The 25,506-nt window shown below is 34.2% G+C and overlaps 1 protein-coding gene across 3 annotated transcripts; it reads right to left on the bottom strand.

The window, feature by feature from the left end:
- Window positions 1–1,258: 1,258 nt before the first annotated feature.
- On the bottom strand, window positions 1,259–6,680 carry LOC146995927 (uncharacterized). 3 transcript variants are annotated; one of them, XM_085822289.1, is made up of 4 exons: window positions 6,457–6,680; window positions 4,470–4,612; window positions 4,251–4,364; window positions 1,259–3,621 (listed from the first exon to the last, which is right to left on the bottom strand). In XM_085822289.1, the coding sequence occupies exons 3-4, from the start codon at window positions 4,272–4,274 to the stop codon at window positions 1,618–1,620; spliced, it is 2,028 nt and encodes a 675-aa protein (XP_085678415.1). In that variant the 5' UTR covers window positions 4,275–4,364; window positions 4,470–4,612; window positions 6,457–6,680; the 3' UTR covers window positions 1,259–1,617. The 3 variants fall into 3 exon arrangements, with proteins under 3 accessions (XP_085678415.1, XP_085678413.1, XP_085678414.1); XM_085822287.1 differs by having other exon boundaries at window positions 1,259–4,364; XM_085822288.1 differs by lacking the exon at window positions 6,457–6,680 and adding an exon at window positions 5,506–5,658 and having other exon boundaries at window positions 1,259–4,364.
- Between the last annotated feature and the right edge of the window lie 18,826 nt (window positions 6,681–25,506).

The following is a 25,506-nucleotide window of genomic DNA, read 5'->3' as shown; positions in this document are numbered from 1 at the left end:
GTAATGTACATTTGTGACTTATGTTATAATTTAAGTGCACCAGTTTACTCACACTTATCTGTATTGTATGTATGTATTATATGCATCTCTAGACTCAGGTTAAAGCTAGCTCGTTTCCCCTTTCTCAGCTTTCCCAGATGACATTTTTGGGTTTTTACTGGAACTCGACGCACACTTTATTTCGGCTAGAATAACCACTTATCTCACTCTTCTTTTATTCAAAAATTATAACATACTAATTTGGGGAAAAAATTATATTTTATGTTAGTTACTCATGACAACATTCGAAACAACCTACATGTTCGACAAGGGGTAGGGGTCTAGGAAAGCCACAACTTTTTCAATGAACTGGATGAATAAATGCAGCCCTGCCTTTTGTTGTGTTTTATGCATTTATAAATTTCTACCTGACTGTTTATTCTTTAATTCTATATAACACAATTAATCAATGCTTGTTTCTTGTATGGAATTTTAACATTAATTCTACATAATAACATGAGTAATCTTTTTTTTTTAATTGTATTTTAGCATTATTAAAAAAACACTTTGGCACTATGAACTGAGAATATCTGTCAATCTGTCTTCTACGTTAATTTACAATAATATAAATGTGAATATCTGAATGGAGTTATATTGAAAGATCTACTGGATGCTATGATTCCATGATGGTCAATCCACCACATTGGAAATACTAAATCAAACAATAAGTACAGGAAAAGATTCAGCAAGACAATATATCCTCTTTTGAATGAATACATTTAACTGTAGTTATTCCATATGATGTATTATACAACACCCCAAAATCATGGAAAATAACTTTCTAAACAGAGTTTATAGTGTAAAAAAAGTAGTGGAAAAATGTTGTAGTCATGTAACTGGGCTATCTAACATAAAAATTACAGCATATTACACCAGTGTTCTTACCTTTACTGCATATTACAACCAAATAACTACAATTAGATATGAGAAAGAACAGGCAGTGTCAGTACAACCAAGAGTAAAACTTTTACAGAGTTGCTAATTTGAAAACAAGTGAACCTGTAAAACTAACCCTGCATACTGGTTTGCTTTAGATGCATTTGGTAACCAATATGCCGTAAGTCTTTACCAGATTCAGTTTTGAGTGCATTAAATACTATATTGCTCATATGTCTTGATCGTGACAATCAATGCAGCTGCAGCATTTTTGAATAGAAATAAGTTATATGACTCTCAAATAAGTGTTTGTAAAGTTGTTCAGGAAATAAATATTACTAAATAATAACATGTATTATGTTTATTGAATTGTACAAAACTTATATGTTATACTTTGAATTATCGTCAATTTTAATTGTCTGAAATCTGGTATTTGATAGTATATAGTTGTAGCAGTTTTTTCACTATAAATTCTGAAGAATCCGAAAATAAATGCACATACTAAAGTATTTCAAGTATGATAATATTCAGTATTTAAGATTATCCTAAAAGTATGAAATTTATTATTTTATTTGAAAATAAGTATTAGTGTATCCATGGCATGCAGGTCCCCGAGATTACTCTATTATCCACTCATAGGTGGGGGTGTCACCTTTGCCAAAGGCTCTTTGTAGCCTGCTTTAGGTTTTATACTAATTTTAATTACTGGCCATCTACTGAAATGGTTTCTTTATGTATATCCACCTTTATTCCAACTCTGGTATTTCTACGGCGATGGAGGTTTAGTTGACCATACTTCTTGACAATTCTTTTACTTTTTTTTAGTTTAATTTTTTTTTCAATTTGAAGCGGTAGACCAGTATTTTCATCTAGCATAACTGTTTTTGAAGCAGACTCGAAAATCTCCTTCAAAGAGTTGGCTACATTGTGTAAATTTTCGCTATCTAAATTCCAAAGGAGTGACCGAATTGATCTGTAATTTGCATCGCACTCATTGATCAAATTTCTTTTTTTACTCAACGTTGCTTCTTCAGATATGGTGGGTAAATTATCTGATGTTCCACCTGAAGGAGCTTCAGTTGATGAATATTTTCGTTTTCTGGTGCCTGAAATACTTCTTGAGACTAAATCTTCATCAACTTTGAAAATAGGTGTTGAAAATAGCCATTCTGCAGTACATTCCAAACTCCAGGCTGGAAACTTCATGCCAGCAAACACAATATGCTTGCACAGCAGTCGGTTTCTTCTGAAATCTAAGCATGTGCATTGACACAGTTGTTTCTGTTCATCAAACGTGACAGAATAAACTGCATCATGCTTAGTTTCAAAAGAAACTTTAAAGAAGCCATGTGAAATTTTTTTTATACTACCCACATAAACTTCAGCAGCTCTTAATTTTGTTTTTATGTGATCAATTAACCATTTTGGCTTATTGATTAAATAATTTGGTACATGTTCATTGTATAATCTGGCCTGCGAAAGCATACTCAGATTTTTTCTGACGTAAATTCTATATCTTTCTGGCAGAAATTTCTCAACCAAGATCTTAATTATTTCAGACAGCATACAGTTTTTATATCCCTGAAGATATCTATATTTTAGTTCCTCATTTAAGCGTTCAACACCATTGTTCGAGTTTATGAATAAGTCATTTGGTTTGTAAGCCAAAGCCCATCTCTCAATTTCCTTGAACCATGTTAATTCAAAATAATCTTTCACAGCTTCATATTGCTTCCATGATTTTAATACCTCTATTGCTGCAACCATTTCATCCTGAGTTGGAGCATTTGCTATGGCACATAATTTACACAAAAGCTCTTCTTTGGGAACCACTGCATTCTTTTTTTTAGAAGCCCATCTTGACCATGCCTGCTCTCGATGGAAACTACATATAAAAACCTTAATTCCTGTAAAGACATTTTCCAAACTTGTAATTTCTTCCATTGCAAAATCAACCATCCCATATTTTGGTCTAACGAGAGGCGACCAATTTTTAATAATTATAAGAGCTTCTTCTAATGCTTTGGCTGTTTCATTTTGTGTAATTATTATGCTCACTATTTGATAGTTCACATTTGTTTTGACAACTAAAAAATAAAATGGGAGAGCATACTTACAGGTTCGATAGGTCGCGTCGAGAAGAACAAGATTAGAACCATATAAGACATATAAATTTTTCATTTCTTCACTTTGATATACAAATAGCAGATTTAGTTTTGAATCTGTAAAGTCATTTGGCTCAGTACCATCATATGTATTTTCAGTACATGGTCTAAAAAAAACAGAACACTTAGAAGTATCCCAGCTATTTATTAACATTTCTGCATTTTCCTGGTCAATTTTACTAGTTCTAATATCGGATTTTGCTTGGCTTATTATTTTCCTTATTGCCTCCATTTCTGGATAAAATCGTCTGCGCGTTTTATCAGTTTCTCCCAATTCAGTTGAAACGTATACTTCTAATAGCTCTGCAATTACAGTGGCATTGCATTTTCCATTCTTAACTTTAGAAGCTATGAAATGCCGCACTCTAGCATCTATAGGTTCTATTACTGCAGCCATGTTACCCATTAGATGATTTTGATGATCTTGGCTATTAGGTAAATTAAACATGAAAACTTCTTCACCAGCAATACTATCTTTATTGGCTAGTTTTTCCTTAATTTTCCGAGATATCATAATCTTTCTTTTTCGGGTTGGCACTACCTGTAACATATTTATCACAGTAAAATTTAGAAATTCCAGCACAGTCATCTAAAACTAATTATTGATAAAGGTTCAATTTTAAAAACTTTCTGTTCATAGCAAATTATTAAAAAAAAAAAAAAAAAAAAAAAAAAGGAGTCATTTCTTTCCTTTAAAAATAGCTGTAAAAAGGATCTTCCATTTTTATAACAATAGATCAAATTACTTCTTCAAAGAAACATAACCAATAAAATTTCACTTTGAACAACTTATTTCTATTTGTAGCAAATCGGTTAGAATATAATTAGCATAAAAAGCCTTTATTTCTGGCCTGAAAACATCATTTTATTTGCATGTCAATTACTGAATTATTTATTTAGGAAAATATTACTGTTAAAAACCCTCTTTTGGCAAAAAAAAAAAAAATATTTAGAAAAATATGTTGAATTAAAGAGACACAAAAAATCATTTCTTTTTACATTGTGACTCTAAAAATACCTTTTGTTTTTGTCAAAAAGTATGTATACTTTATCATAGAATACCTTCAATACATCTTGCTCATACGTGACAGAATTATATTTTTTCCTTAAAAAAAAATTCTCTAAAATTACTAAGACCATCTTAGAACAAAAAGTTAAATAAACTTCTACCTTGAACTGAGGCATCCTGTACATTCGGGTAACATTAATTACAGCTGGACAATTAACTTTTTTAGTTGTCTGGTTCTTGGAATATGCTTTACCAAAAGCATGATCAGTTTGACACTAAAAGAAAAAAAAAAAAAAAAAAAACACACACACACATATATATATATAATCCAAGAGGTGATATTTTTGTATAAATTTTTAAATATAACAATGTTATTTTACCTTTTCATTTTTTTCTTTAGCATAATTTTCCTTTTAACGTTTATTCAGATCTTTTCCTTGATGGCAAACATAGGTTTTTTGCCCAAAGTGGAAATAGGGAATATCATCTAACCAGTTTAATCGTAAATCTGGAGTTAGTTCAACTGGAAAGAAAATTTTGATTTAGATCACAATCTGATAAGCTTTGATTTTTAAAAGAAAGAAATTACAGATCTCTATAAACATATTATACATTTAACTGTCTCTATATATACTACATACTGTAGACACTGCTTAATGTATTGCAGCTGATGTCGTGTATATTGCTATTGAATTTCTAAGTTCTGCTCTTTCATATATGGAAACATAAAAAATGCATCATTTGCTGTAATTTTATTTGCTCAATTTGGTTAATATAATCAAAATATTATACAATAAATTTCTTAAACTGAAGAACGAAAATGATTTTAATCAAGCATTTAGAAAAAAGCGCAAAACAATAAAATTAAAAAAAAAAACTTAATTTCATACGAATTTTCAATAGCTATTGATTTGGAAGGGCTTCAGCACAGTTCCCTCTTCTTCAAAAGGGAGGTAAAAATTCCTGAAAACATCTTTGCCAAAATACACTTGCGTTTTTGCCCAATTTCAGATTTTACATTGGCAAAATCTCTTTAAACAAGGATGCCCTCCAAGTATTAAGATTATAGGTATAGAATTGGTCCAATAAATTTCAGAAACATTATGGACTACTCAAATGAACTTTTGCAATGAAGACTGTAAACAATTAATAAACAAACTTTTATTTTTCCTAATTAAAATGTTAAGAAAGTGGCTAGTTATATTTATAGTTAATTCAATTCCTATTTTAAAAGATACTTTTCTCATCATCTTATATTATCAAAAATGGGCAAATGTAATCACATTAAGCAGCACCTACTGCAAACATAGAGAGATATTAAAAGCATTAAACTATTATGTAAAAATATTATGTCATTTTGTCTCATATTAAAATTATATATGCTAGGTAAAGTATAGAATGAGCTAGCTGCCTTACGCAAAAGGGATGCCTTTGAGAAGGTCTAATGGGAAACTGTCTTGTATTCACTTATATATAAGGAGAACAGGAAAATTCCCATGCAGCTAATCCATTCAACAGTATTTATACCTTGATCAAACATCCAGTATTCAGCTATCTTATCTGCTAGTCCATTCGTGCTAAGAGTCAAAATAGACAGTAATGTGATTTTACACACAAGATAAGTAGCATTCATTGACTAAAGAAATATATATATCACATCACTAAAGAAATATATATACATTTCAGAAAACTTTCCTGTTTTCTAAAATTCAATATCTTTATTATTATAACTTCCTGATATTTCAATGCATTATAATTTTATGGTGAACTATTACCTGAAAATAAAACATAATATTTTTTGAATTGGTAGTGTTTATTATAAGGTTATTTTGAAACATGTTGTTAATGATAAAACTAAAGAATGGATTTTCTTTATAGACTATTAAATGATTATATTTCAAATCAACAGACTGCATTCATACACTAAAATAGGATGAAAAATATAGTAGTCATCGAGACAATTGTCGAGTTTCTCAAGAAACAACAATAAAAATTTTCAAATCTAACACGGTATATCTTGTTTAATGTTTAATACAGTACGGAATGTTTCGTGAAGCATCAGCTATTTAAAAAAAAAAAAAAAAAAAAAAAACATGCAATACCTGACAATGAAACCAAATAAAAATCAAACATAACGCTATTACACGTCATGCAACAAAATTAATGAATATGAACGTCTATAAACCCTTTTTTCAACTTGGACCGAATCTCGCAACATCAACTAGATCTTACGCAATAAAATTACTACAAATTAGTGCTGATAAGTTCTTTGGAACAAAATGGCCAAATATCAACTAAACAACCAAAGAAAGCATTTACATTCTAGAGGATTTTTATTTACTCATTACATCTTCAAAAATTACTTACTCTCTTTATCGAATGACTTTCCATAGTAGTAAACATATTTTGTTACAGTTTCTACTTCGTGTCTGCGAAGTATTTCTTTAAATTCGCTCCAAGATTTCGCAAAATTCATTTTGCCTCTAAACACAAAGGTTCATACACGAGACGGACTTTGAAACTCGTAATCGATAAACCGGCCATTCCCCTATCGTTGACACAAGTCTTTCTATCGATGGGAAAAGGAGACTCTAGGCCATCCGAAAAAGCGGCGACCTCAAAGGGTCAACATCAATGGCCGCCATTAAAAACAGGCTTAGCGGCAATTAAACAACTTTAAAATTGCTGATAATTCTAAAAATATTGCACACAGATTTACTAAAGGCATAAAATCCTTAACCGGAAGATAAAAACAACATAATTCAATCATTTTTAAAGCAAAAAATGTACAATTTACAAACATATAAGAGTAAAGAAACTGAGATCACTGATCCGGGTAATAGAGAGGATATATATATAAATATATTTATATACGTTTCGTGCGGCCGATTGCAACCAAAATACGAGGTGCACATCTACATGTTATAGATGTCCTATATACAAAATTTCAACGTTCTGAGGCTACTCGTTTTTGAGTTATGCGAGATACGTACGTACATACGTTCGTACAGACGCCACGAAAAATTCTCTTCAGAATTAATTTTAAAGCAGTTTTATAATTTTTTTGAAGGAAAAGAGTATTTTATTCTGTCCTTACGTACAGATATCACGCAAAAACATCGTTAAATTGCATTCGATAGCCGTCAAAATGGATATTTTCGTTGAAATATGCTGCCTGAAACTTTTCGCGATAACTTCCTTTTTACTTCGTACAAGGAAGTAAAAAGGGCTGATTTTTATGTTCACAATGTGTATCGTTTTCCTGAACGGTTGGAATAGTTTAAATGACTGATTTAGGGGGGGGGGGACAAAATCTTGTTTACATATTTTGCACTTCTTGAATGCATTTAGATTCAAAGATATGTTTTGCACAATCAAGACTTTAATTCATTCCTCTTTGAAAAATTGCCTGAGAAAAGATAATAAAAATTAGACAGACGAAATTCTATGTAGAAATTTTAGACATGATTTAAGTTAAAAGTGATTAAATCAACTATTAAATGAACAATTAATCATATAATACTGGTTATTAACAATTTTGTAAGCCTGTTTATTTTTTTATGGAAATACTTGGCATTTTTAGGACACCAAAAAGTATTTCAAAGAAGTTTGAAATATTAGTACAAACAGATTAATAAATTAGATTGAAATAAATAATGGGATGTAATTTAATAAAAGACAGAAATAATTTAATGTAAGAAATTTAGATTTAAAAATTTGCACACACTGTCGCGAATAAGGCTCCTCTAAATAGGAGCCTTAGTATATAGGAGCCTTAGTCGCGAAAGACGTACGCTCCGCTCTTGAGGAACGGATTGAGACTCCAGACCGACGAGAATCGAAAAAGAAAGTTTGTTTTTTGAGAACTGGCAATGATGAGCGTATGCTTTTAGTACAGTGACGCAGTAGAATAATGACACTTTTAGATATGTGGAACAATGACGCTAAGTAGTTAGAAGTATTTTTGATGTTGTAATGATTTAGATATTGTTCCCCTTTTGTGTGAAATGTCAAATAAAGTTATTCATACAAAATAGTGCCAATTTTAGATGAGTTTGAAAACAAATCGGAGTCTGTCTACAAAAGTGGCGGACCAGAATCGAAAAACGCGGATCATAAAGGTAGCAACCTTTCTTCATTTGCTTATCTAGAATTTTGAATGATCTGTTTTTTCTGAATTGAAATGATATAAAAATTTGGCGCCCGAACAGGGACCGCCGAAGTAGACTATATTCAAGTGAAAGATTTAGGAATGTTTGAAAAATAGCTCCTTTTGATTTGAGAAGTTTATTTATTATTTGAGAGTACTGATTTGTAATTTGAAATATAAGAATACTACTAAATAGAAGAATTAAAGAAAAGACGAACTGTAGTTAGGAGTATGACAACAAAGTTGATAAATAATTGTAAAGAATACCTCTAAGAAACAGAACTTGATTTGTGTATTCTTAAGGGGACTCATACACCTTAAAATCCATAAGATGTTCGAATAGGTGACTGTCGCAAGAATTGAGATGACTTATTTATTTTAAAAGCAATTACTACCAACGTTTTACAGCTGACTACATAATATAGCTGCTTTCTGAAATAGTCATCAGAAAGTTTGTGTTGCCACAAATATTTTTATAATTTAATCCGCTTTGTGACAACATTTTTCGTCATGTTTCCAACTTGCGCGCACAGTTTAAAACATTCTGTTTCATAATTTAATTCCATATTTAATATATAGCTTTTATAACATCTGGAAACTACTGTGAACCTAAAATTCTAAAAATTTCATGTTAATTTTTATTTTATTTTGAGTCTAGTTTATAAAATGTATTTTATTAAAAAAATTTGTAATGGTTTCGACCATAAAATTTTTCAATATTAAAATATTCATCAGATTGTTGGTTCAGTTATAAAATAGTGCCCATATGAAGAATTTAATCAAATTTCAACTATGTACCATTAGCCATTTTTAAAATATCATGCGCGCAATGTGGAAACATGGCAAAATATTTTGTCTAAAGGGGATTAAATTACAAACATATTTGTGGCAACACAAATTTTCCAGTTACTAGTTTCCAAAGCAGCTATATCATGTAGTCAGCTGTAAAAAGTTGGAAGTAATTGCTTTTAAAATAAATAAAATATCCCAATTCTTGCAATAGTCACATATTCGAAGATCATGAGGGGTTTAAGGTGTACGAGTCCCCTTAATGAAAATATTGATTTATTAGATTCAAAATATAACAGCCTAAAAGAATTAGATAAACAAATACAAGAATTAATTGAGGCTACTGAATATGAATCGGAATTTGAAACTTGTGAAGTTTATTCCGAGAAAATAATTTCCATGAAATCAAAACTAACATTTATGTTAAAAGAGAAAAGGAAACCTGAAATTCCAGTTTCGAATACAATTGGTAATATTGTGAATTTCTGCATTTCAAACATTTCTGTTTCTCATTCAAAAATTAAATTGCCCAAATTATCGATCAATAAATTTAATGGCGATCCTGTTAATTGCTTATCATTTTGGAACCAGTTTGACAATGCAATACATCAGAATAGTGATTTAACAGATACAGACAAATTTAATTATTTTATTTCATTTTTATCAGGTGCTGCTTGTAATGCTGTTAGTGGTTTTGCATCAAGTGAAAATTATTTTGCCGCAATAGAGTTACTTAAAACACGCTTTGATCGAACAGATTTAATTATAAATGCACATACAGTATCTCACAAAAGTGATGGGACACTTGTGCTTTACAAAAGGAAACTGTAGTAAAATAAATTACAAAAACATGTAAAAATTTTTTCTGAGTGTGTTTCATACTTAAATTTAGTAACAATTATTACATAACTTACATTTTCTCAAAATATTAAAATATTAATTTAATAAAAATACAATTGTTTAGAATGGAGCAAAAAATGGCTCACATGGACACCATTAGATACTACTACGTACTACAATAAAAATATTTTTGGGGGTTTTTATTTTTACTCAAAAGCAATTGGCAATAATTTATAAAATCATCTGCAGTATTTCTCTCCAGCTTGTTTTGGAATTTTTGCGTTTTTTAGCTCTGTGCAGCCATGAATGCTAAACGAAAAGAAACTTTGCCTGAAATTCGAAAATTAGTTATTAAATTGCATATTGAAGGTGGAAAATCTATTAGAGAAACTGCTGAAACAGTTAATTTGAGTCATTCAACAGTTTTCAGTATCATTAACGGATATAAAAAGAATCATATGATTCAGGATAAAAGAAGACCTGGCCGACCATCAAAGCTATCCAATCGAATACAGCGAATTATCGTTCGAAATATTAAAAAAAATCCAAGATTGAGTGCTCCTACAGTTGCTGCTGATTGATTTAATGATATTGAAAACTGTTGAATGACTCTCAAGTTAACTGTTTCAGCAGTTTCTCTAATAGATTTTCCACGTTCAATATGCAAATTAATAACTAATTTTCGAATTTCAGACAAAGTTTCTTTTCGTTTAGCATTCATGGCTGCACAGAGCTAAAAAACACAAAATTTCCAAAACAAACTGGAGAGAAATACTGCAGACGATTTTATAAATTATTGCCAATTGCTTTTGAGTAAAAATAAAAACCCCCAAAAATATTTTTATTATAGTACGTAGTAGTATCTAGGGGTGTCCCATCACTTATGTGAGCCATTTTTTGCTCCGTTCTGAACAATTGTATTTTTATTAAATTATTATTTTAATATTTTGAGAAAATGTATATTATGTAATAATTGTTACTTAATTTAAGTATGAAATACACCCACAAAAAGTTTTACACTTTTTTTTATTTATTTTACTACAGTTTCCTTTTGTAACTTTGTTAATCCTGAGACTATTAGAAGAGTAATTCGATCTGCTGGATATCACGGTAGAGCAACCAGGAAAAATTCCTTTTAAGTGAAAAGAATAGAAAACTCACACTGGTTTTCGCAAAATCCAACATAAATAAAAATTCTGATTACTGGAATGAAGTTATATTTACCAATGAGAGTAAATTTAATATATTTGGTTCTGATGGTAGAATCTTGGTGTGGAGAAAACCCAGGGAAGAATTTCGCAAACAGAACTTGGTGCCAACATTAAAACATGGTGGAGGAGGAGTTATGGTATGGGAGTGTATGTCGTCCGCTTGAGTTGGCAATCTTGTTTTTATTGACAGTATAATGGATCAGTACAAGTATATTGTCATTTTTAATCAAAATTTAAAATCTTCAGCACGAAAATTGAACCTTCATAACGATTTTAAAGTCTACCAGGACAATGACCGCAAGAGTTAACTGCTTTGAACGTTAGACTTTGGTTGCTGTATAACTATCCTGAAATAATAAAAACACCACCGCAATCTCCAGACTTAAATCCCATAGAGAATATTTGGCAAGAATTGGAATCAAGAATTCGCAAACACACCATTTCTTCAGAAGAACAATTAAAATCGGTGCTTCAAGAAGAATTGGGGTAAAATCGCTCCAGAAAGCACACACACACGCACACACACACACACACACACACACACAAAAAAAAAAAAAATTAGTCGAATCCATCCCAAGAAGATTAAATTATGTTTTAAAAGTAAAAGGAAATCCAACAAAATATTAAAACCTTTTAAAAAGTAAAATTTTTGGATAAATATTTGATGGAAAAGTAAGTGTCCCATCACTTATGTGAGCCATTTTTTGCTCCGTTCTAAACAATTGTATTTTTATTAAATTAATATTTTAATATTTTGAGAAAATGTATGTTATGTAATAATCGTTACTAAATTTAAGTATGAAACACACCCACAAAAAATTTTTACATGTTTTTTAAATTTATTTTACTACAGTTTCCTTTTGTAAAACACAAGTGTCCCATCACTTTTGTGAGACACTGTATGGGGAAATTGTTAAATTTAGAACCTGTTAGGACTGCTAACAACATATTTGCATTACGTAAGTTGTATGATGATACCGAAATACTGATAAGAAGTTTGAAATCACTTAATGTAACTTCTGGCCACATATGGCGCGTTATTGACACCAGTTTTATTAAAATTAATTCCGAATGAACTGAATCTTTATTTCCAAAGAAAAAGGGTATCTAAAAATAATTTCGATGTAAACGAATTATTAGAGTTCTTAAAAACGGAAAGTGAATGCCACGAATCTATGCTACAAATTCAAGATAAAATAAACAACCATAATTCGAACCACTTTCCTAAAGAAAAAAGAATAAATAAAATTTCTATTCCAACGGCTGCTGTGTTAAAGGTTTCAATTAACAGCTGCCTATTTTGCGAGGATTCAGAAAAAGAAAAACATACTTCCGATGCTTGACCGAAGTTTCTGAGCAGACAGAAAGGCGTCACTTCGAAAACTCGGAATATGTTATTTATGCCTTAAAAGAGGTAACCATTTGGCAAAAAATTACTTTTCGAAGATAAAGTGGTATTCATGTGGTTGGAAATACAATAGTTTAATCTGTGACAGAAATAGTTTAGATGAAAAAAAATCAAATAAGAAGGATCTCAATTTGACGAACAAATCATGTTTAGAGAAAGTTTTATTACAAACTTTAGTAGTAAAATTGCGTGGAAATGGTCCAGCAAAATACTGCCGCTGTTTGATTCTGGGAGTCAAGCTATGTATCTAAATTCTTAGCTAATGCTTTGCAGTACGTATGTATTAACGAAAGCAGTGTGATTCATAGTCTGTTCGGAGAAACAGAAGTGGTTGAAACTCATAAACAATTCGTTGTACGTTTAAGTAGTATTAAAAACGATTATCAGTGTAACTTCAAATCTTTTGATCAAGCGAAAATTTGTTCTGATATTCCACAATTTGACATCAAGCCTTATTTAAATAAGTTAAAAACCCATAACATATTTTTGAATGATGTTGAAGGTAGGCATAAAAAATTGTTGTTCGAGCATTCTCTTTCTGAAATTCATTTCCTCATAGGCGCGGACACAATGACAACTTTTTCAGAGGCATTTCCACAAATTTCACGTACTGTTTTGTTCGAAATTGTGTCTGACCGCTTGAATTATCGTAAACTGTGTTCCCGATGGGTTCCAAAAATGCTCACTGATGTTCACAAAACAAAGCGACTTGGTAGTGCCCTGACATTTCTCAAGCGGTACAGTGATGAGGGAGAAAACTTTTTTAACCAAATTGTGACAGGTGATGAAACTTGGGCGTGTCATTTCACACTAGAATCGAAACAACAATCGATGGAGTGGAGACACACTCATTCTCCGAAAAAACAAAAGTTCAAAGTGACAATTTCATCACAAAAAATCATGTGCACTGTCTTCTGGGATAGGAAAGGCGTTTTGCTTACAGAATTTCTTCCCAGAGGTGAAACCATTAATGCGACACGCTATTGTGAGACTAACAAAACTAAGGCGTGCCATTCAAAACAAACGAAGAGGAATCCTCAGTAAAGGAACTGTGTTGCTCCACGACAATGCTCATCCCCTTACTGCTGTTGTCACTCAATCGTTAATTCGACAGTTTCATTGGGAGCAGTTCGATCACCCGCCATACAGCCCGGACTTGGCGCCGTCCGACTATCGCTTGTTCTTGCACATGAAGCACGAGCTTGGTGGCAAGCGCTTTGGATCTGACGATGACATGAAAAATGCTGTGGAGTCGTGGTTATCGAAACTGGCAGGAAGTTTCTTTGACGATGGTATACAAAAACTGGTCACCGCTATGACATGTGTTTGATCATTGGCGGAAACTATGTTGAAAAATAGTATAAGACATGTAGTTTCATGTAAAAATAAAATTGGATTCGAAAAAATTGTTTTACTATTTTGTTTTTTTCTAAAACGGTACTTAGTTTCTGAATACGCCTCGTACTTTTTCGAAATCAAAAAGAGATATTTATTAAATGTTTAATGCATGCGCTCTTGTATTTTCAATTTTCCGGCTTAGCTTTCTTTTAATATTCGTCACGCGCTGCACTGCGCGGCAAATAAAACCATTTAATTTATAATTGAACTAACATTAGCTTTTTAAATACCAAATTCGTAACACTGCCCCCCTTCCCAAGGACTGCACGTCCCGGGCAGTACAATCCCTAGACAGGAAGCCAAACTTACAACTAAAGGTATAAATGCAATAATAAGCACTACATTACAATTATAAACAACACGAACAATAAATGCAATAAATAAGACAAATCAAATGCTATCAAATACAAAATACAAATCAAATACTAAATACACATTTAGAAACAAAAAGGACCATGATCTTACACTATTTACAGTTATTGACATTACGTAGTATGGCCATAGTAATGAGCTAACCTGTCGTAATGAGCGACTTTAGGCTTAGAGTTCGAAGACGTATGGATCCGAACTACGATGTCGTTCAGCCTGTTTAAGAGTGCAAGGACCATCCCATGGTGACTGTAGAATAGGACAAAGTTCTGTCCGTCGAGTCGGATTCCAAAACCACACCTTGTCTCCTTCGTGGAATTGATGTTCAGTAGCTCTTGTCTCGTATCGGGTCTTCATCTTCTCCGTCGCCAAGTTGCCTCGCTCTCGTGAAAAGTTGTGCATCACTTCAAACCGGGCCTGGAGATCTTGAATATATTCCTCAGACGATGAAGGAGCATCTGGAGGGCAACCAAACAATAGATCACAAAGCAGACGAAGGTCACGACCGAAGAGCATCTGTGATGGGGAATAGCCGGTAGTCTCGTGAACAGCACTGCGTTAAGCCAGTAAGAGCAGCAATAATTTCTTGTCCCAGTCCTGCTGGTTTCTGGAAACCACTAATGAGAGGTTATTAAGGATGGTTCGATTGAACCTCTCTACCATGCCGTCCGACTGGGGACGTAATGGTGTCGTTTGGGTTTTGTCAATGCCGAGTAGTTTGCATAGTTCTTTGATTACTACCGAGGTAAAATTCCTTCCCTGATCGGAATGTAACAGAAGAGGCACACCGAACCCGGAAATCCAGTACTGTATCATCACCTCAGCTATTGTAACAGCCTCTTAATCAGGAATAGGATACGCTTCAGGCCACTTGGTTTAAGTAATCAATGACAACGAGTATGTATTTGTTGCCATCAGCAGTTCGTGGCAGAGGTCCCAAGATGTCAAAGGCGATACGTTCAAACGGCACACCTACGTTGTAACGTTGCAGCTTCCCTCGGCTGCGTTTCCTTGGTCCTTTCCGACCTGCACAGGCATCGCAAGATCGGAACCACTTTTGCACGTCATCCTTTGCATTATTCCAGTAAAAGCACTCACGAACACTCTGTAAGGTCTTCATAATTCCAAAGTGATCTCCTGTAGGGCTGTTATGTAGTTCTTTAAGGACATCAGGAATCGCGATCTTGGAAGAATCAGTTGCCATCAGAACGTCTTCCCATCATCTGATTCGAATTTCCGGTATAAGACGCCGTTTCGAATGTGAAGTGAATCCCAGAGTGCCCAGTATTGTTTTGTTGTAGGACTACAGATAAAAATGTCCTGTGAAGAAGGTTTTTTGTTTGATGACTCCATTAAATCAATTATGGGTTTAATGTCGTGGTCTGCCAGCTGGTCTTTCCTGACTTCATCATCACTCCACGGGTCTAGATCAGCTGATGTTCATGTCTTGCAATTTGTCTTGCGACCAGAGTCAGCAGCTGGTATTTCGCTTCCACCCTGGAACAATATCGGCAGCTTTCTGGGCAAGGTCGTCTAGACAGGACATCGGCGTTCCCATGTGATGATCCCTTACAATGACGGAAAGTGATGTCATATTCTTGAAGTCTCTGTATCCACTTCGCTATTTGACCCTCAGGATTCTTGAAATTTAAAAGCCAGGCCAATGAGGCATGGTCTGTGCGGAGCAGGAATTTTCTGCCGTATAGATAATGATGAAAATGTTCTACAGCTTTAACTATGGCGAGCAACTCTTTCCTGGCGACACAGTAATTCCTCTCCGGTTTAGACAGGCACTTGCTCCAGTACGCCACTGCACGTTTTTGGCCGTCTATTTCTTGGGACAAAACCGCACTGACACTTTCATTGCTTGCGTCCGTGTCGAGAATAAACGGTCTGTCGAGCTGAGAATACGTCAGGATCGGAGTAGATGTTAAAGCTTCCTTTAAGTTGTTAAATGCATCCTCGCATTCTTTTGTCCACAAGAACGTTTGCTTGCTCTCTGTCAGCTTGTGATGGAAGAAAAGTCCTTCACGAATCTCCTATAGTAGGTGCAAAGCCCTAGGAAGCTTCTCAGCTGATGGACATTTTCGGGACGTTTCCAGGATTTAACCGCTGATACCTTTTCAGGATCCGTGCGTACACCTTCTGCAGAAATGGCATGTCCCAGGTAAATCACTTCCTTCCGGAACAATTTGCATTTAGTGGGACTCAGCTTCAGATTAGCTTCTTTCAGTTTCTGAAGCACCTTCCTAAGATTATCTAAATGTTCTTCAAAATCTTTCCGACGATGATGATGTCGTCCAGGTATATCAGGCAGGCTTCGTAGGAAAGGCATTTCAAAACGGTCTCCATAAGACGTTCGAATGTTGCCGGCGCATTACACAGTCCATATGTCATCACCTTGAATTGCCAAAGCCCTTGTCCGGCAGTAAATGCCGTGTTTTCTCGGTCTTCAGGCTGTATTTCTACCTGCCAATACCCACTCTTTAAATCAAGTGTTGAGAACCACTTGCTTCCAGAAAAAGTGTCTAGAATGTCGTCAATTCTAGGAAGAGGGTAACTGTCTTTCTTCGTAACCTCGTTCAACCGGCAATAGTCGACGCAAAATCTTGTTGAGCCGTCTTTCTTTCTGACTAGGACGATGGGAGATGCCCATGGACTTGCTGAAGGCTCGACGACATAGCTTTCTTCCATATCCTTTAAAAGTGTTCGTACCTCTTCCTGTTTAGCAAACGGTAGACGTCTTGGATATTGCTTGATTGGGGGATGATCGCCGGTATCGATTCTATGTTGTGTCAAACTAGTTCGACCCACGTCAGAAGACGAGCGGGAGAAAGCAACTTGAAGATTTTTAATGACGCGATCGGCAGCATTCTTCTCTTCATCGTTTAATTGCGCATTCTGCAATAACTCCGATGTAATGCTTTCTGAAGGTACGGATTCTTGGATGTTACTCTTTCTTTCAACGCTGCTTACTGGACTACATGCAGCAACCACTTCACCTTTCTTAACAACTCATGCCTTCTCAGTTACATTAACGACTCTCACCAGAATAACCGTTTTGGATGGGTCGACGAGTGTTGAAGCTACTAGTACTCCTTTTGGGCTATTACAGCTATTGGGATATTCTATGATGCCGTAGTGGAAATTTCTATTTTCGGCTATGTATTCAGGAAGCAAAAACTCGTTTCTTGCGGGTGTTGTTATATCGTCTTGAGCTATAATTTTGTGGATAGATTTAACTTCATCATCAACTCCAAATAACGCTATGTCCTCAGATGTAGAATGCAATTCGTTATTTTTAAAGTCCAAGGAAAAATTGTATTTCCTTAGAAAGTCCAATCCGAGTATGCAAGAATCAGTGATCTCTGCAACATATGCCGTGTGATGGTAAGCGGCACTTCCAAACATGATGTTAACATTTACTTTTCTGTTGATATCGATCTTCTCACCGGACACAGTCTGGAGGGTAACACAGGGCGGCGTCCAGATAAGTTTGTTTCCCAGTGGTTGAGCCATATCTTTTCGGATGATGGTAATGTTGTCTCCTGTATCTATCGTCATATTGCAGGGAACTCCATTAATATGTCCTATTATGAAAAGTCATTACTGCCGCCTCTCACTGCAGAAATCTGAAGCGTTTAAACTGGGGCTTTTCTTTATTTGGCAACCTCCACCCCCCGAGATGGCCACTAATTAGTTTCCCTGCTGTTTGTTAGGAGCGGTCTTAACATCCGTACCCTGGGGTGTTCTGCAGTTTCGTCGTATGTGTTCTTCAGCACCGCAGTTCCAGCACTTAACGGTCGGTTTCTTATCACCAATATTCCGTCTCAAGGTGTTCAGTTGTCTAGTTAAATCGTCTAGGCGAGCGGTGACTTGATCCCCTCGCTCCTGGACGTGAGCAGCTCTCACTGGGTGGCGGTCTCGAAGAGTGGCTTGCTGGGCTGCCTCGAATTTCATGGCGTACACTAAAGCACTTTTCAAATCTTTAACATCCGCCATTCATAGAGCCTTCTGTATTTCGGGATCCCAGATACGATCGATAAAGTACTGCAGGGACAGATTTCCCTCGTCTCTGGGGCACTCCGCAAAGGCGAGGTGGGACAGCCTTTCAACATCTGTGGCGAGTTCCTTGAGTGATTCGATGGGCTTCTGTTGATGGGATTTTAATTGAAGCCTGCTGTAGTCTTTTAAACATTTCTTGGCAAAGCGCAGCAGCTCTAATGCGCCGGATAAAGCTTCGAAGTCAAGTCTTCGGTTTTCTGGAAGCGTCTGCAGGATATCCGCTGCGTCTGCTCTCAGAGAAGCGGCGAGATGACAGGCCTTAGTTTGAGAATCCCATCCATTCGCATCCGAAACGATAGAAAATTGTGTTTTATACACTTGCCAGGGTGTCTTCCCATCATATGTGGATAGCTTCAGAGATGGACGAGCAGGCATCCGTAAGAATTTAAAACCCTCAGAATTGCTTCCTTCTGTCGCTATGCTCTTCTTTAAAGTGTCAACTTCTTTGGCAACAGCAGCAGAAACCCTTTCCTCAATTTGTTGTTGGACGGCAGAAACTCTTTGTTCAATTTGTTTCTCTACCGCAGAAACTCTTTCTTGAATTTCTCCAACTGTATGTATTCTTCTTTCCATAGCTTCAAACGTGTTTTCTATTATGCAAGTAATTTCTCTCTTCAATTCCTCTTTAACAGATTCCTGGCCCAATTTTCATCTGTTCCTGTGTTGCTTTCATTTCTTCCTTAAGGGATTCCTGGCCCATCATTTCTTCCTTAACGGAGTTGACGGCCCCTTCCATCTTTTCTTGGAAAGCAGTAAATGCAATCATCATTTGCCTGAATTGTTCTTCCATCGCTCTTGTAAATGGCATTCAAAACCCCACTCCTGACACCAAAAATTGTTGCGTGTGTACGGGTTCGTTACGAAATGAATGCACAAGTCCGATGAAAAATGAACAAAAATTTATTATTATAACAAATATGATTAAATGTCCTCAAATAATCGTGCAGTATCACAATATATCACAGTAGTTATCTTTTAACTACTCAAACGTTCAAAAGAACTTAATTCAAAACAGCTAAAGAAAGTTAATCCGCGAATTCGCTACAATACACAAGAGCAGTTTTCTAAACAACAACAAACTAACTAACCATGAACTGAGAGGTTTTCCTTCTTTTATAAGATTTTAAAATCACGCGCGAGAATTTTCTAGTACTTTCTCGAAATTAAAGAGATATTTATTAAATGTTTAATGCACACGCTCTTGTATTTTCAATTTTCTGGCTTAGCTTTCTTTTAACATTCTTCATGCGCTGCACTGTGCGGGAAATAAAACCATTTAATTTATAATTGAACTAACATTAGCTTTTTAAATACCAAATTCGTAACACTATTTTAAACTGTATTCTTTAAGTATTCCATCCTGTTTATCATATTTTGTGCTAAACCTTAACATGGTCAAGAGAACAATGGGAAGTCTTGTTTAGCATCACATGACCATCTTTCGCCCTTTCCTCGACTTACAGTTACCTTGATGACGCCACATTCAGTCAACTTTCTTGGCTAAAGATTTCTTCCACATTACTTACTTCATGTTATTACACTTGGTTAGTTTTCGCCTTCGGGTGTGATACATAAAAATGTATCTCTAAATTCACAAAAAAACAAGCTATTGGCTTATTTTATTGCAACTCTTAACGTCTGGAATTTGAACTGCAAAAATTATGCGTTGAAGCAGAAAGTAGATATGCATATTCTGGCACCAATCAAAATACTAGTGGTACGCACATGAATCCAAAGTTAGAGCTTCATCGTTTGATTGAAAAATTTAAACTTGACGAAAATGATATGTTTATATTTCATTATATTTGAACATTTCGCAAACAAGTTGAAATGCCAGAAAATACATGGGTTTAATCATTTGCTTGGCTTATTGCCATGTGACATTGCTCAGCTAATCACCAGAGAAGCGGATGATATTGCAAACGATTATATTTAAATTAAAACGGTAAAAGATGACACCTGAAAAATTTCGCCAAAAATGTTTTACCCACAGCGTTGAATTTCTTACAGCTATCACTTGGATATTCAATAACAGATATTCAAGACAGGAAATCTCACTGCGAAAATTGTGACGAAACTAGGACTAGTATTTCTATCTCTTGACAATATTCAGAAATATAAAAATAAGCACAGAGTTTAAAGCAACATATGAGTAGCAACGAACTCAGTTTCAACAATGTTTCACCTTTATTTATTGAGGTAGTGGTGGCTGGTAAGAAATGTACCGCCAAAGGTTTCCTTCATTGCACTCTACTTTAAGCAAGTAGAAGGGGGAAACCCCACGAGGCAGTAAGCAAAGGGGCGTCCTCGCTGCCTGCTCTGGGTAATTCAGTTTAAATTAGCAGACACCTTTGCACAAATCATTTTAATTACAATTTATAATATCTAGCACAGCAGTTATTTCCTATGACCGATGGGCTTTCTAGTTTTAATATAAGCACGTTAGCTTCAAATATATGCAAACGATATGTTATTAATACAATTTGGGACAACAATATTTAATTTCAGTTTAATGTTGCTCTAGAAAGAATGTTATTAATGTTATTAGTTATGTGTTAATAATGTGGGATTCTAATCGACTAATTATATGCCGTAAAAAAAAAGTCTTTATTTGAAAATCTTTAATGTTTTTTTTATTAACGCTTTTGTGAAGCTTAGTGCTCAAAGACAAATACACTCATGTCCATAAATTAAGGATAATGCAAGATCAGGCAAAGGTAGAGTTAGAAGCAAAACAAATTTGACTTATTTGTAAAGCTTATTTATTAAACAAAAGGTAAAGAGCAAAAAAAGATGCTATACGTTTGATATTATTAAAAAAATTAGTAATTTTTTCTCCCTGGAGCAAATTACAAAAAAAAAAAAAAAAAAAAAAAAAAAAAAAAAAAAAAAAAAACCTATTTACAAAAAACCAATATTACATGGTTGGTATGAATGTTCATATATTGTATGTCTCCCAGACGATGCAATACAGTCCGTACAACACCTAGGCATGCTGAGTATCAAATTATCGATCTGATCTTGGGGGATATTACACCACTCAAAACGCAATGCTCTCCGAAATTCCGGTAGACATGTAGGAAGAGGTTGACAAGCTGCAACTCGTCGGCCAAGCATGTCCCACACGTGCTCTACTGGATTCAAGTCCGGTGAGAATGCTGGCCAGTCCATATGGGTGATATCTTCCAGTTGAAGGCATTCGCTTATGAAGTGTGCACGGTAAGGACAGGCATTGTCATCCATAAACACAAATTGTGCGCCCTGAAACAAACGTACATGTTGTTCCAGAATGACGTCCCAATAGATTTGGCTTGTTATGGTTCCAATTTGAACATGCAGGTCAGTTCTGGAGCCCAGAATAATTCCACCCCAAATGAGCACTCCTTCACCACCATAATGGTGTCGTTCAATGATGTTTTCTTGATGTAACGGATACCTGGAGCTCTCCATATGAAAGTCTGGCGAGAATCAGACTGCAAGCTAAACCTGTGTTAGTTTGGTACATTTATATTTACCGTATTGGCAACACCAAGTTCTCTCTTCTCTGTGTGCGAGCTATGGATGCCGATGTAATGTTGTGCACGTGTTGTTAAGTTTCAATAAAAAAATGTGAAAAGATACGTTTCTTATTTTTCGACTTGCTTCTTCATGTGATATCGATTTATTTAACATGGTAGCAGTTCTCGTGGTTTGTGAATATGAATGAAGAATTTAGTAGTTATAATTTGTTTTAAAAGTTACCGGTACTAGCGTAAAAATGGCATGTACAAGAAGCAGCGATATCGGCATAACGCTATTTGATGGTTCGGACTATTTTAATTGGAAAGTGCGTATGATGAAATTTCTTCAATTTAAAAAGTGTAAAGATGTGGTTCAGCGAAAAGTCAGTGAAAACGATGACGTGGAAAAATGGGAAGAAAAGGATATCCAAGCTACAAATTACATTTACGGCACCATAACAAACAAACAGTTGGAATATATTCATGAGTGTGAGACTGCATTTGATATAATTACGAAATTTGATGCAACGTATTTAAAAACTTCAACATCTCTACAAGTTGTTTGTTGAAATAACTTAGAATTGTAACCTTCAAATTACAGTCACATTGGTGACTTAGTAGATGTATTACCAGAGAAGGACAGAACAGTCGATTACCTAAAGAGCAAATTCAAATCAAAATTACTTGAAGAGAAAAATGATTATGAAGATTGTGCACCAGCAGAAAAATTAAATGCGTTCAAAATTGAAACAAGCAAATCGGGCCCACAAGGGAATGTCTGTTATAACTGTGGAAAACCTGGTCACATTAAAAAGAATTGTTGGCATGTCCATCAAAGGAACTATCGTTGTAATGGCTCCACTAATTATCGCAGTCGAAGTTCTTCAAACAATCGAGGACGTAGTCGTGAACGTGGAGCATACTCTAACCAGAGAATAAACACTCATCAAGGCAATAGTTTTCACACCACTGTTATTGAAAGTAACATGACAAGTTCCAGTGCAAATACTGTGACGAATAAAAATGAAATCGATTGGTTACTGGATAGCGGATGCACAGACCACATTATAAACAGTGATGAATATTTCAAAGAGCAAGTCACTTTGAAGGATCCTATTCAAGTGAAAGTCGGTGATGGACGGATTTTGAAAGCTACAAAGGTTGGAAATATAATAGTTTCTTTTCCTGTTTATAACTCTGAATCTATTGTAACATTGAAGAATGTATTTTATGTAAAAGAAATGAAAGCAAATTTATTAAGTTATTCAAAGATTACTGATAATCATAAAATAGTTTCAAAAGAAAAGTTTTCTAAAATATATGATGTCAATGGTTCATTAGTAGCAGTAGCAAAGAAAGAAGAAAGATTATATAAAGTAAAGAGTTATGTTAAAATAGTAAAATATTTGCAAATTTGACCAACAATAAGTTAACGTTAAAAGAAAAATTGCACCATTCATTTGGACATGTAAATTTTAAATATCTGGATATTATGTGCAAAGATCAGCTATTAGAAGGAATCCCTAAAGAAATAGAAACCAAATATATGAAGTGTGCCATATGTATTGAAAATAAAATGCACAATTTACCATTCAAGAATAATAGAAGAAAAGCAGAAGATATTCTGGAGATTATACATACAGATGTAAATGGACCTCACAGAACAATTGGATGTAATGGTGAGAAATACTTTGTGAGTTTTATTGATGATTATAGCAAGTTGGCAAAAATTTATTGTATCAAATCTAAGGATCAAGTCTCTGATTGCTTAATTGAATATGTAAATGAAATTCAAAATTTAACAGGGAAGACTATCAAAGAACTAAGATGTGATAATGGTAGTGAATATATGAATAGCAAGATATACAAATTTGCAAGAGAAAAAGGTTTCAAGATAAAGTCATGCCCACCATATGTACACGAATTAAATGGTACTGCTGAGCGTTACAACAGAACTATAATGGATATGGCAAGATTTCTTTTAGCCGAAGCAAAAGTTGACAGACGTTACTGGCCCGAAGTAATTAAAGCTGCTGCTTATTTGAAAAACAGGACATTAACAAATACTATTGTAAAGAAGACACCATATGAAATATTTTTCAATAGGAAACCATCTGCTAATGAATTGAAATTATACGGAAGTAGAGTGTATGTAAGAATACCAGAAGAAAAGAGAAAGTCGAAGTGGGATAAAAAAGCTGAATTTGGAATTTTACTTGGGTATACAGAAGTTGAATATAGTGTTTTGATGAATAACAGAATAATAGTTGCCAGACATGTTGATATTATTGAAGAAGACATAATGTGTGTAGGTTGTGATGATGAAGATAAGAATGATGATACAAATAAGAAGAATGAACCTAAAGAAGTGTCATGTGAATCGAGTAATGATAACTCCAAGGACAGTGTGATAAATGAAGATGAAACAAAAAGTGGAATGAGACCAAGAAGGCAAATCAAACCACCAGTTCGATTTCATGAAGAATTCGGGTACTACTGTGTTAGTGCAAATTTTTGTGATGCTACAGTTCCAGGTAACTTTGAGGAGGCGACAACATGCAGTGAGGCTGGACGTTGGAAAGAGGCAATGGACAGTGAAATGAACAGTCTTGTTAAAAATAACACTTGGACACTAGTGACTAAACCAGAGGATAAAGCAATTCTAGATGTCTAGATTCTAGATTCAAAAGAAAACCAGGTAATGTTTTTAAAGCTAGATTAGAGGTTCGAGGTTTTCAGCAAAAAGATAGTATTGAGGACACTTACTCCCCTGTCATCAAGATGCAAACCTTAAAATTGTTACTTTCATATTCCTGTCAGTATAATTTAAATATTCATCAAATGGATGTTGAGACTGCTTTTTTAAATGGTTATGTTGTGTCTGAGGTTTATGTTAAACAGCCACAAGGCTATAATGATAATTCGAATAGAGTGTATAAATTAAAGAAAGCACTATATGGGTTGAAAGAAAGCCCTCGTGCTTGGTATGAGTGTTTTAACGAGTATATTGAGAGTTTAGGATTTCGTAGAAGTAAATATGATTATTGTCTTTATGTAAAATCTGAAAATGATGTATTTGTATATATTCTTTTATTTGTTGATGATTTGTTGATATGTTGCAGAGATACTCGGGTAATTAATGATATTAAGGAACAACTACATAAAAAATTTAAAATGAAGGATTTAAATAAAGTAAAAAGCTACATTGGAATTGATACTGAATATGATAATGAGAAAAGTAATATCTTAACACTGAGTCAGGAAAATTATATTGAATCTTTAGCTAAACTGTATGGTATTAAAAATTCAAAGCTTTATGATATACCAATGGAGACTAATCTTAAACTAAGCCAATCTAATTTAAATCAAAATGTCAAATATAGAAATCTAATAGGAGCACTCTTGTATATTAGTCATGGTACTAGACTAGACATATCTTTCAGCGTAAATTATTTAAGTAGATTTCAAAATTGTTATGATGAGACACATTTCAAATATGCTTTGAGAGTTTTAAAGTATTTGTACTTAACAAAACATCTAAAATTAACTTATAGTAAAAATCTTAAAACTGATATTATGAATTGTTATGTTGATGCTGATTGGGCAGGTGATATTGTTGACAGAAAGTCAACTACTGGGTTTGTTATTGAATTATTTGGTAATCCAATTTACTGGAAATCCAAAAAG

The sequence above is a fragment of the Stegodyphus dumicola genome, chromosome 8 (assembly GCF_044657685.1).
Source record: "Stegodyphus dumicola isolate Sdum_Otavi_A_Nest chromosome 8, ASM4465768v1".
Taxonomy (NCBI): domain Eukaryota; kingdom Metazoa; phylum Arthropoda; class Arachnida; order Araneae; family Eresidae; genus Stegodyphus; species Stegodyphus dumicola.
Note: the sequence above shows the minus strand (reverse complement) of the source record. Positions and strands in the feature narration are given on the sequence as shown.